This window comes from Pseudorasbora parva, chromosome 13, assembly GCF_024679245.1.
Source record: "Pseudorasbora parva isolate DD20220531a chromosome 13, ASM2467924v1, whole genome shotgun sequence".
NCBI classification, from domain to species: Eukaryota; Metazoa; Chordata; class Actinopteri; order Cypriniformes; family Gobionidae; genus Pseudorasbora; species Pseudorasbora parva.
Genome location: NC_090184.1, coordinates 40,240,988 through 40,253,306, shown reverse-complemented (window position 1 = coordinate 40,253,306; position 12,319 = coordinate 40,240,988). Strand labels below are relative to the sequence as shown.

The window sequence follows — 12,319 nt, the reverse complement described above, 5'->3', positions numbered from 1 at the left end:
CAAATTTGGTGCCTCTAACTCAATCCCTCTAGCGCCACCACCTGTCCAAAGTTTCACTCATATTTATGCTTATAACTTTTGACCCCTAAGGGCTAGAAACAAAATTCTTTTTTCATCGGATTCCTTGGCTCAAGCCGATTCGATTTCACCCTATGATGTCATTTTCCGGTATGCAAATTTTCCCGCCATTTTGAATTTTCTGAAAAACCTACTTTTTCGAACTCCTCCTAGGCCGTTGCTCCGATTTTCACGAAAATTGAAACAGATCATCTTCAGAGCATGTTGACAAAAAGTTATGGAATTCAAGTTGATTCGTCCAATCGTTTTCAATAAACGCACAAACAAATTTTACGTGGAGGTTGCAAAAACACACTAAAGGCTATATCTCCGCAACGCTTTATCGAATTCAAACCAACCTTGGTACATGTCATCACAAGCATGACTTGAAGCAACATGCAGCGTTTCGGCGCAGCGCCACCTACCTGTCCGGAGATACGAAAAATGCCTATTTTGGCTTATAACTTCTGAACCGTTTATCCAAAAATCATAAAATTGGTCTCATTAGATTCAGGGCGTCATGCCGAGTCGACTGATATCCAATTTTACCATGTCGGCCATTTTGGATGTCGGCCATTTTGAATTATGTGCAAAAATGCTGTATTTTATGAACGCATGAACAGATTGTTATGAAACTTGGTATGGGTCATCACCACGATGCCCTGAAGTAGCCTGAGAAGTTTCGAAACAGCGCCACCTAGTGGAGAATTTTTTTTTTCAAACGCTTATAACTTTGGGTGTGGTTGACATATTTTGATGGGAGTGTGTTTTTTGGTCTCCTGAATCCTTGCCGACTCCAACGATACCAGACTTGCCAGGTTTCGGCATATGGTTTGCGCAGAGTTGTAATTTAGTGCTTAAAAAACATTTGCTGATATCTTCGAAACCGCTAGTCCGATCGAGACGAAACCAGCCTCAGAAGTTCGGAAACATAGGTCGATAGCTATACGCTAATGCCCAAATCTCAAAATATTGATAGTAAGGGGTAGTAAAATCCAATCAAAGTCAGGTGTCAGTCCTTTTTTACGTGTTTTTTCATATAAATGTCTATAACTCCAAAACAAAATGAGATATTTTCACCAAACTTGACACACATATGTATGGGCTCACTATGAGGACACATAAAAAAATTGGTGGGATTGTGCCTCTTGGTGGCGCTATAATAAAACAAAACATGAAATTCCCATTGACTTCAATGCAGTATTACGGTTTAAAATGCTAATGCTATAATTTAAGAATGCATTAGCGTATCGTTACAAAACTCGGTATGTGTCTTCCGCTCCATGTCCTGAAGATACTCAAAAAGTTTCGGGGTAGCGCCACCTTGTGGTCAAAAGTTGTAATAAAATGTACAGAAATGCGAATAACTTTTGATTAAATTAACCCATTGTAATGAAACTGGTCATAATACAGTCAATGGCTCATGCCGAGAACATGGATACCAATTGTGCCATATTTTGCAAACCTATCTGTCCTCCGTCTTGTTATTTGTTAAAAACCTACTTTTTCAAACTCATCCTAGACCGTTTGTCCGATTTTCACCAAAATTGATCCGTATCGTCTTCAGACCATGCTGACAAATAGTTATGGATTTCGGATTGATAGACAAAACAGTTTTCATATACCACTGCAACAGAGTTGAGCCATGATGCAAAAATTACTCTTGAGGCTGTATCTCTGCAATGCTTTGACATATTGACACCAAACTTTGCATGTGTCATTGTCATCTCAATCTGACTAAACCACATCAGTTTCGTAACAGTGACACCTATTGGTCGAAAGTGATAAACCATTAAACCATTATTATTGACTGTATTTAAAATTTGACTGCTATTTTGCCTAAAATCAACTTAATAGGTCCTTAATGGCTCATTGTTGCAGTTGGCTTGAGACTTCCAGCCATGCTGGCATGTCTTGTCTTCTTCTTTGCGCTTGGCCCCGATAATGGCTGCTTGCAGCTATATTTAGGGGCCAAGCACCGAAGGTGCGGAGGCACCTATTGAAATCGTTAGTGTTCCTATTATTAGGGGCCAAGCACCGAAGGTGCGGAGGCACCTATTGAAATTGTTAGTGTTCCTATTATTATTATTCTGCTTCTTCTTCTTCTTCTTCTTCTTCCGCCATAGGAGTCTCTGGCAGCCCATAGAACCGTATGGTAAAAAGTTGTGAAATTTGGCACACTCATAGAGGCCAGTCTGAGCTGTCACTATAGCAAATTTGGTGCCTCTAACTCAATCCCTCTAGCGCCACCACCTGTCCAAAGTTTCACTCATATTTATGCTTATAACTTTTGACCCCTAAGGGCTAGAAACAAAATTCTTTTTTCATCGGATTCCTTGGCTCAAGCCGATTCGATTTCACCCTATGATGTCATTTTCCGGTATGCAAATTTTCCCGCCATTTTGAATTTTCTGAAAAACCTACTTTTTCGAACTCCTCCTAGGCCGTTGCTCCGATTTTCACGAAAATTGAAACAGATCATCTTCAGAGCATGTTGACAAAAAGTTATGGAATTCAAGTTGATTCGTCCAATCGTTTTCAATAAACGCACAAACAAATTTTACGTGGAGGTTGCAAAAACACACTAAAGGCTATATCTCCGCAACGCTTTATCGTATTCAAACCAACCTTGGTACATGTCATCACAAGCATGACTTGAAGCAACATGCAGCGTTTCGGCGCAGCGCCACCTACCTGTCCGGAGATACGAAAAATGCCTATTTTGGCTTATAACTTCTGAACCGTTTATCCAAAAATCATAAAATTGGTCTCATTAGATTCAGGGCGTCATGCCGAGTCGACTGATATCCAATTTTACCATGTCGGCCATTTTGGATGTCGGCCATTTTGAATTATGTGCAAAAATGCTGTATTTTATGAACGCATGAACAGATTGTTATGAAACTTGGTATGGGTCATCACCACGATGCCCTGAAGTAGCCTGAGAAGTTTCGAAACAGCGCCACCTAGTGGAGAATTTTTTTTTTCAAACGCTTATAACTTTGGGTGTGGTTGACATATTTTGATGGGAGTGTGTTTTTTGGTCTCCTGAATCCTTGCCGACTCCAACGATACCAGACTTGCCAGGTTTCGGCATATGGTTTGCGCAGAGTTGTAATTTAGCGCTTAAAAAACATTTGCTGATATCTTCGAAACCGCTAGTCCGATCGAGACGAAACCAGCCTCAGAAGTTCGGAAACATAGGTCGATAGCTATACGCTAATGCCCAAATCTCAAAATATTGATAGTAAGGGGTAGTAAAATCCAATCAAAGTCAGGTGTCAGTCATTTTTTACGTGTTTTTTCATATAAATGTCTATAACTCCAAAACAAAATGAAATATTTTCACCAAACTTGACACACATATGTATGGGCTCACTACGAGGACACATAAAAAAATTGGTGGGATTGTGCCTCTTGGTGGCGCTATAATAAAACAAAACATGAAATTCCCATTGACTTCAATGCAGTATTACGGTTTAAAATGCTAATGCTATAATTTAAGAATGCACTAGTGTATCATTACAAAACTCGGTATGTGTCTTCCGCTCTATGTCCCGAAGATATTCAAAAAGTTTCGGGGCAGCGCCACCTTGTGGTCAAAAGTTGTAATAAAATGTACAAAAATGCTAATAACTTTTGATTAAATTAGCCTATTGTAATGAGACTGGTCATAATACATTCATTGGCTCATGCCGAGAAGATAGATACCAATTTTGCCATATTTTGCAAACATATCTGTGCTCCATCTTGTTATTTGTTAAAAATCTACTTTTTCAAACTCATCCTAGACCGTTTGTCCGATTTTCACCAAAATTGATCCGTATCGTCTTCAGACCATGCTGACAAATACTTATGGATTTCGGATTGATAGACAAAACAGTTTTCATATACCACTGCAACAGAGTTGAGCCATGATGCAAAAATTACTCTTGAGGCTGTATCTCTGCAATGCTTTGACATATTGACACCAAACTTTGCATGTGTCATTGTCATCTCAATCTGACTAAACCACATCAGTTTCGTAACAGTGACACCTATTGGTCGAAAGTGATAAACCATTAAACCATTATTATTGACTGTATTTAAAATTTGACTGCTATTTTGCCTAAAATCAACTTAATAGGTCCTTAATGGCTCATTGTTGCAGTTGGCTTGAGACTTCCAGCCATGCTGGCATGTCTTGTCTTCTTCTTTGCGCTTGGCCCCGATAATGGCTGCTTGTTAGGGGCCAAGCACCGAAGGTGCGGAGGCACCTATTGAAATCGTTAGTGTTCCTATTATTATTCTGCTTCTTCTTCTTCTTTTTCCGCCATAGGAGTCTCTGGCAGCCCATAGAACCGTATGGTAAAAAGTTGTGAAATTTGGCACACTCATAGAGGCCAGTCTGAGCTGTCACTATAGCAAATTTGGTGCCTCTAACTCAATCCCTCTAGCGCCACCACCTGTCCAAAGTTTCACTCATATTTATGCTTATAACTTTTGACCCCTAAGGGCTAGAAACAAAATTCTTTTTTCATCGGATTCCTTGGCTCAAGCCGATTCGATTTCACCCTATGATGTCATTTTCCGGTATGCAAATTTTCCCGCCATTTTGAATTTTCTGAAAAACCTACTTTTTCGAACTCCTCCTAGGCCGTTGCTCCGATTTTCACGAAAATTGAAACAGATCATCTTCAGAGCATGTTGACAAAAAGTTATGGAATTCAAGTTGATTCGTCCAATCGTTTTCAATAAACGCACAAACAAATTTTACGTGGAGGTTGCAAAAACACACTAAAGGCTATATCTCCGCAACGCTTTATCGTATTCAAACCAACCTTGGTACATGTCATCACAAGCATGACTTGAAGCAACATGCAGCGTTTCGGCGCAGCGCCACCTACCTGTCCGGAGATACGAAAAATGCCTATTTTGGCTTATAACTTCTGAACCGTTTATCCAAAAATCATAAAATTGGTCTCATTAGATTCAGGGCGTCATGCCGAGTCGACTGATATCCAATTTTACCATGTCGGCCATTTTGGATGTCGGCCATTTTGAATTATGTGCAAAAATGCTGTATTTTATGAACGCATGAACAGATTGTTATGAAACTTGGTATGGGTCATCACCACGATGCCCTGAAGTAGCCTGAGAAGTTTCGAAACAGCGCCACCTAGTGGAGAATTTTTTTTTTCAAACGCTTATAACTTTGGGTGTGGTTGACATATTTTGATGGGAGTGTGTTTTTTGGTCTCCTGAATCCTTGCCGACTCCAACGATACCAGACTTGCCAGGTTTCGGCATATGGTTTGCGCAGAGTTGTAATTTAGTGCTTAAAAAACATTTGCTGATATCTTCGAAACCGCTAGTCCGATCGAGACGAAACCAGCCTCAGAAGTTCGGAAACATAGGTCGATAGCTATACGCTAATGCCCAAATCTCAAAATATTGATAGTAAGGGGTAGTAAAATCCAATCAAAGTCAGGTGTCAGTCATTTTTTACGTGTTTTTTCATATAAATGTCTATAACTCCAAAACAAAATGAAATATTTTCACCAAACTTGACACACATATGTATGGGCTCACTACGAGGACACATAAAAAAATTGGTGGGATTGTGCCTCTTGGTGGCGCTATAATAAAACAAAACATGAAATTCCCATTGACTTCAATGCAGTATTACGGTTTAAAATGCTAATGCTATAATTTAAGAATGCACTAGTGTATCATTACAAAACTCGGTATGTGTCTTCCGCTCTATGTCCCGAACATATTCAAAAAGTTTCGGGGCAGCGCCACCTTGTGGTCAAAAGTTGTAATAAAATGTACAAAAATGCTAATAACTTTTGATTAAATTAGCCTATTGTAATGAGACTGGTCATAATACATTCATTGGCTCATGCCGAGAAGATAGATACCAATTTTGCCATATTTTGCAAACATATCTGTGCTCCATCTTGTTATTTGTTAAAAATCTACTTTTTCAAACTCATCCTAGACCGTTTGTCCGATTTTCACCAAAATTGATCCGTATCGTCTTCAGACCATGCTGACAAATAGTTATGGATTTCGGATTGATAGACAAAACAGTTTTCATATACCACTGCAACAGAGTTGAGCCATGATGCAAAAATTACTCTTGAGGCTGTATCTCTGCAATGCTTTGACATATTGACACCAAACTTTGCATGTGTCATTGTCATCTCAATCTGACTAAACCACATCAGTTTCGTAACAGTGACACCTATTGGTCGAAAGTGATAAACCATTAAACCATTATTATTGACTGTATTTAAAATTTGACTGCTATTTTGCCTAAAATCAACTTAATAGGTCCTTAATGGCTCATTGTTGCAGTTGGCTTGAGACTTCCAGCCATGCTGGCATGTCTTGTCTTCTTCTTTGCGCTTGGCCCCGATAATGGCTGCTTGCAGCTATATTTATTATTATTCTTCTTCCGCTCTTGAGTCTATGGCAGCCCATAGAACCGTATGGTAAAAAGTTGTGAAATTTGGCACACAGATAGAGGACAGTCCCATCTGTCACTATAGCAAATTTTGAGTCTCCAATTCAATCCCTCTAGCGCCACCACCTGTCCAAAGTTGCACTTATGTTTATGCTAATAACTTTTGAACCATAATAGCTAGGAACAAAATTCTTTTTTCCTTTGATTCCTTGGATCAAGCCGATTCGATTGCACCCTATGACGTCATTTTCCGTCATGAAAATTTTCCCGCCATTTTGAATTTTCCAAAAAAGCTACTTTTTCGAACTCCTCCTAGGCCGTTGCTCTGATTTTCACGAAAATTGAACCAGATCATCTTCAGACCATGCCAACAAAAAGTTATTAAAGTCAAGTTGATTCGTCGAATCGTTTTTGATAAATGCGCAAACAAATTTTACGTAGCAGTTGCAAAAATACTCTTAAGGCAGTATCTCTGCAATGCTTTATCATATTCAACCCAAACTTGGTACATGTCATCATGAGCATGACTTGAAGTGATCTGCAGCATTTCGGTGCAGTGCCACCTACTGGTCCGGAGATACAAAAAATGGCTATTTTGGCTTATAACTTCTGATGGGTTTTTCCAAAAATCATAAAAGTGGTCTTGTTAGATTCGGGACATCATGCCGAGTCGATAGATATCCAATTATCCCGTTTTACCCATTTTGGGCGTCGGCCATTTTGAATTTTGTCTAAAAATGCTGTATTTTATGAATGCATTAGCATATCGTTACGAAACTTGTTATGTGTCTTCTGCACCATGCCCTGAAGGTGCTCAAAAAGTTTCGGGGCAGTGCCACCTTGTGGTCAAAATGTATAACAAAATTTACACAAAGGCTAATACCTTTTGAATAAATTAACCTATTATGATGAACCTGGTCATAATACATTCCTTGGCTACTGCTGAGAACATAGATATCAATTTTGCCATATTTGGTCAAACGTCCTCTCCTCCATCTTGTTATTAGTTAAAAACCTACTTTTTCAAACTCCTCCTAGGCCGTTTGTCCGATTTTCACCAAAATTGACTCGTATCATCTTCAGCCCATCCCGACACAAAGTTATTGATTTCACATCAATCGATTAAATAGTTTTTGTTTAACACAGCGACGAAGCTGAGGCATGATGCCAAAATGACTCTTAAGGTTGTATCTCTGCAATGTTTTGACATATTGACAGCAAACTGTGCATGTGTCATTGTTATCTCACCCTGACCACACCACATTCATTTGGTCACAGCGCCACCTATAGGTAAAAAGTGATACATAATTAATTTGTAACTTTATGTATAATTGTATATCTTTTTTGCCTCAGCTTATGTTAATAGGTCTTTAATGGTTCATTTTTGCAGCTGGTCACTCCCAGCCATGCTGGCATGTGTCATTTTCTTCTTTGCGCTGAGGCACGATGCCAAAATGACTCTTAAGGTTGTATCTCTGCAATGTTTTGACATTTTGACACCAAACTGTGCATTTTTGCAGCTGGTCACTTCCGGCCATGCTGGCATGTCTCATTTTCTTCTTTGCGCTTGGCCCCGGAATTGCTGCTTGCAGCTATATTTATTATTATTAGGGGCCAAGCACCGAAGGTGCGGAGGCACCTATTGTAATCGTAGCCGTTCCTATTATTATTATTATTATTATTATTATTATTATTCTTCTTCCGCTCTTGAGTCTATGGCAGCCCATAGAACCGTATGGTAAAAAGTTGTGAAATTTGGCACACAGATAGAAGACAGTCCCATCTGTCACTATAGCAAATTTTGAGTCTCCAATTCAATCCCTCTAGCGCCACCGCCTGTCCAAAGTTGCACTTATGTTTATGCTAATAACTTTTGAACCATAAGGGCTAGAAACAAAATTCTTTTTTCCCTTGATTCCGTGGCTCAAGCCGATTCGATTGCACCCTATGACGTCATTTTCCGTCATGAAAATTTTCCCGTCATTTTGAATTTTCCAAAAAAGCTACTTTTTCGAACTCCTCCTAGGCCGTTGCTCTGATTTTCACGAAAATTGAACCAGATCATCTTCAGACCATGCCAACAAAAAGTTATTAAAGGCAAGTTGATTAGTCGAATCGTTTTTGATAAATGCGCAAACAAATTTTACGTAGCAGTTGCAAAAATACTCTTAAGGCTGTATCTCTGCAATGCTTTATCGTATTCAACCCAAACTTGGTACATGTCATCACGAGCATGACTTGAAGTGATCTACAGCGTTTCGGTGCAGTGCCACCTACTGGTCCGGAGATACAAAAAATGGCTATTTTGGCTTATAACTTCTGATGGGTTTTTCCAAAAATCATAAAAGTGGTCTTGTTAGATTCAGGACATCATGCCGAGTCGATATATATCCAACTATCCCGTATCACCCATTTTGGGCGTCGGCCATTTTGAATTTTGTCTAAAAATGCTGTATTTTACGAATGCATTAGCATATCGTTACGCAACTTGTTATGTGTCTTCTGCACCATGCCCTGAAGGTGCTCAAAAAGTTTCGGGGCAGTGCCACCTTGTGGTCAAAATGTATAACAAAATTTACACAAAGGTTAATAACTTTTGAATAAATTAACCTATTATGATGAAACTGGTCATAATACATTCCTTGGCTACTGCTGAGAACATAGATATCAATTTTGCCATATTTGGTAAAACGTCCTCTCCTCCATCTTGTTATTAGTTAAAAACCTACTTTTTCAAACTCCTCCTAGGCCGTTTGTCCGATTTTCACCAAAATTGACTCGTATCATCTTCAGCCCATCCCGACACAAAGTTATTGATTTCACATCAATAGATTAAATCGTTTTTGTTTAACACAGCGACGAAGCTGAGGCATGATGCCAAAATGACTCTTAAGGGTGTATCTCTGCAATGTTTTGACATATTGACAGCAAACTGTGCATGTGTCATTGTTATCTCACCCTGACCACACCACATTCATTTGGTCACAGCGCCACCTATAGGTAAAAAGTGATACATTATTAATTTTTAACTTTATGTATAATTGTATATCTTTTTTTGCCTCAGCTTATGTTAATAGGTCTTTGATGGTTCATTTTTGCAGCTGGTCACTCCTAGCCATGCTGGCATGTCCCATTTTCTTCTTTGCGCTGAGGCATGATGCCAAAATGACTCTTAAGGTTGTATCTCTGCAATGTTTTGACATATTGACACCAAACTGTGCATTTTTGCAGCTGGTCACTTCCAGCCATGCTGGCATGTCTCATTTTCTTCTTTGCGCTTGGCCCCGGAATTGCTGCTTGCAGCTATATTTATTATTATTATTATTATTCTTCTTCCGCTCTTGAGTCTATGGCAGCCCATAGAACCGTATGGTAAAAAGTTGTGAAATTTGGCACACAGATAGAGGACAGTCCCATCTGTCACTATAGCAAATTTTGAGTCTCCAATTCAATCCCTCTAGCGCCACCACCTGTCCAAAGTTGCACTTATGTTTATGCTAATAACTTTTGAACCATAATAGCTAGGAACAAAATTCTTTTTTCCTTTGATTCCTTGGATCAAGCCGATTCGATTGCACCCTATGACGTCATTTTCCGTCATGAAAATTTTCCCGCCATTTTGAATTTTCCAAAAAAGCTACTTTTTCGAACTCCTCCTAGGCCGTTGCTCTGATTTTCACGAAAATTGAACCAGATCATCTTCAGACCATGCCAACAAAAAGTTATTAAAGTCAAGTTGATTCGTCGAATCGTTTTTGATAAATGCGCAAACAAATTTTACGTAGCAGTTGCAAAAATACTCTTAAGGCAGTATCTCTGCAATGCTTTATCATATTCAACCCAAACTTGGTACATGTCATCATGAGCATGACTTGAAGTGATCTGCAGCATTTCGGTGCAGTGCCACCTACTGGTCCGGAGATACAAAAAATGGCTATTTTGGCTTATAACTTCTGATGGGTTTTTCCAAAAATCATAAAAGTGGTCTTGTTAGATTCGGGACATCATGCCGAGTCGATAGATATCCAATTATCCCGTTTTACCCATTTTGGGCGTCGGCCATTTTGAATTTTGTCTAAAAATGCTGTATTTTATGAATGCATTAGCATATCGTTACGAAACTTGTTATGTGTCTTCTGCACCATGCCCTGAAGGTGCTCAAAAAGTTTCGGGGCAGTGCCACCTTGTGGTCAAAATGTATAACAAAATTTACACAAAGGCTAATACCTTTTGAATAAATTAACCTATTATGATGAACCTGGTCATAATACATTCCTTGGCTACTGCTGAGAACATAGATATCAATTTTGCCATATTTGGTCAAACGTCCTCTCCTCCATCTTGTTATTAGTTAAAAACCTACTTTTTCAAACTCCTCCTAGGCCGTTTGTCCGATTTTCACCAAAATTGACTCGTATCATCTTCAGCCCATCCCGACACAAAGTTATTGATTTCACATCAATCGATTAAATAGTTTTTGTTTAACACAGCGACGAAGCTGAGGCATGATGCCAAAATGACTCTTAAGGTTGTATCTCTGCAATGTTTTGACATATTGACAGCAAACTGTGCATGTGTCATTGTTATCTCACCCTGACCACACCACATTCATTTGGTCACAGCGCCACCTATAGGTAAAAAGTGATACATAATTAATTTGTAACTTTATGTATAATTGTATATCTTTTTTGCCTCAGCTTATGTTAATAGGTCTTTAATGGTTCATTTTTGCAGCTGGTCACTCCCAGCCATGCTGGCATGTGTCATTTTCTTCTTTGCGCTGAGGCACGATGCCAAAATGACTCTTAAGGTTGTATCTCTGCAATGTTTTGACATTTTGACACCAAACTGTAAATTTTTGCAGCTGGTCACTTCCGGCCATGCTGGCATGTCTCATTTTCTTCTTTGCGCTTGGCCCCGGAATTGCTGCTTGCAGCTATATTTTATAAATGGACCTCTTATGGACTTTGGAATACAGACCAGTGTTACTTTAGTATTATTTATATACTATTACAGTATATATGAATATTTAAATACGTTTTTATTAATTACTTTTTCAAGTTTGTTTGTTTTTTGTAATTGTTTATCTTTTATTTAGCTTTAATTTTTATTTTAGTTTTAGTCATTCAACTTAAAATTGAACTTTCATTGAATATTTATATTTTATTTCAGATTTATTTAAATGCACAATTTTTTTTGTGATTGTTTTAGTTAACAATAACAGCACTGATCCAGACCAATGTGTACACTATATGAGCTTATGGTTAACTGCGGGTCTGAACAAACCTGTCATCCTCCTCAAAGATGTGCTGCGTCCCGTTTCCATGATGAACATCCCAATCGACGATGAGGACACGCAGGGATTTGTGCGTGATGCTCTGGGCATAGCGTGCGGCCAAAGCGGCTGTATTAAAGAAACAGAAACCACAAGCTGTGTCTTTCTCTGCATGATGGCCGGGAGGACGGACTATGGCAACACCGTTTCTCACCTACAGGACAAAACAAATAATTGAGGACACCTAGGAACAAATACAAGTAGTAATATTACAGTATGCTGTACACTGAGACAAACTAAAGACAAAAAGACAGACCTGGCCTGTGAGTATAGCCTGCACGGAGTTAAAACATGACCCAGCAGCCATCAGGGCACAGGTGTAGCTCTCATTATTGATGTAGATAGAGTTGTAATCATTCCCCAGTCGGTGCAGCTCTCTGGGTTTCATGTGCTCCGTATTCTTAATAGTGCTTATGTGTTTAGAACTAGCACAAGAGAGATAGAGCAAAATCAATTATTAGTTTTACTAATCAAAT

General features: G+C 39.0%; 1 protein-coding gene across 2 annotated transcripts in view; it reads right to left on the bottom strand.

Moving 5' to 3' along the window:
- Positions 1-12,319, bottom strand: part of hdac6 (histone deacetylase 6) — a 45,544-nt gene that overhangs the window by 6,056 nt on the left and 27,169 nt on the right. For both annotated transcript variants that reach the window (XM_067414392.1, XM_067414391.1), the window contains 2 exons: positions 12,100-12,268; positions 11,795-11,997 (listed from right to left, as the gene is read on the bottom strand). In XM_067414392.1, coding sequence (XP_067270493.1) covers positions 11,795-11,997; positions 12,100-12,268 — 372 coding nt within the window. The remainder of the gene's footprint in view (positions 1-11,794; positions 11,998-12,099; positions 12,269-12,319) is intronic.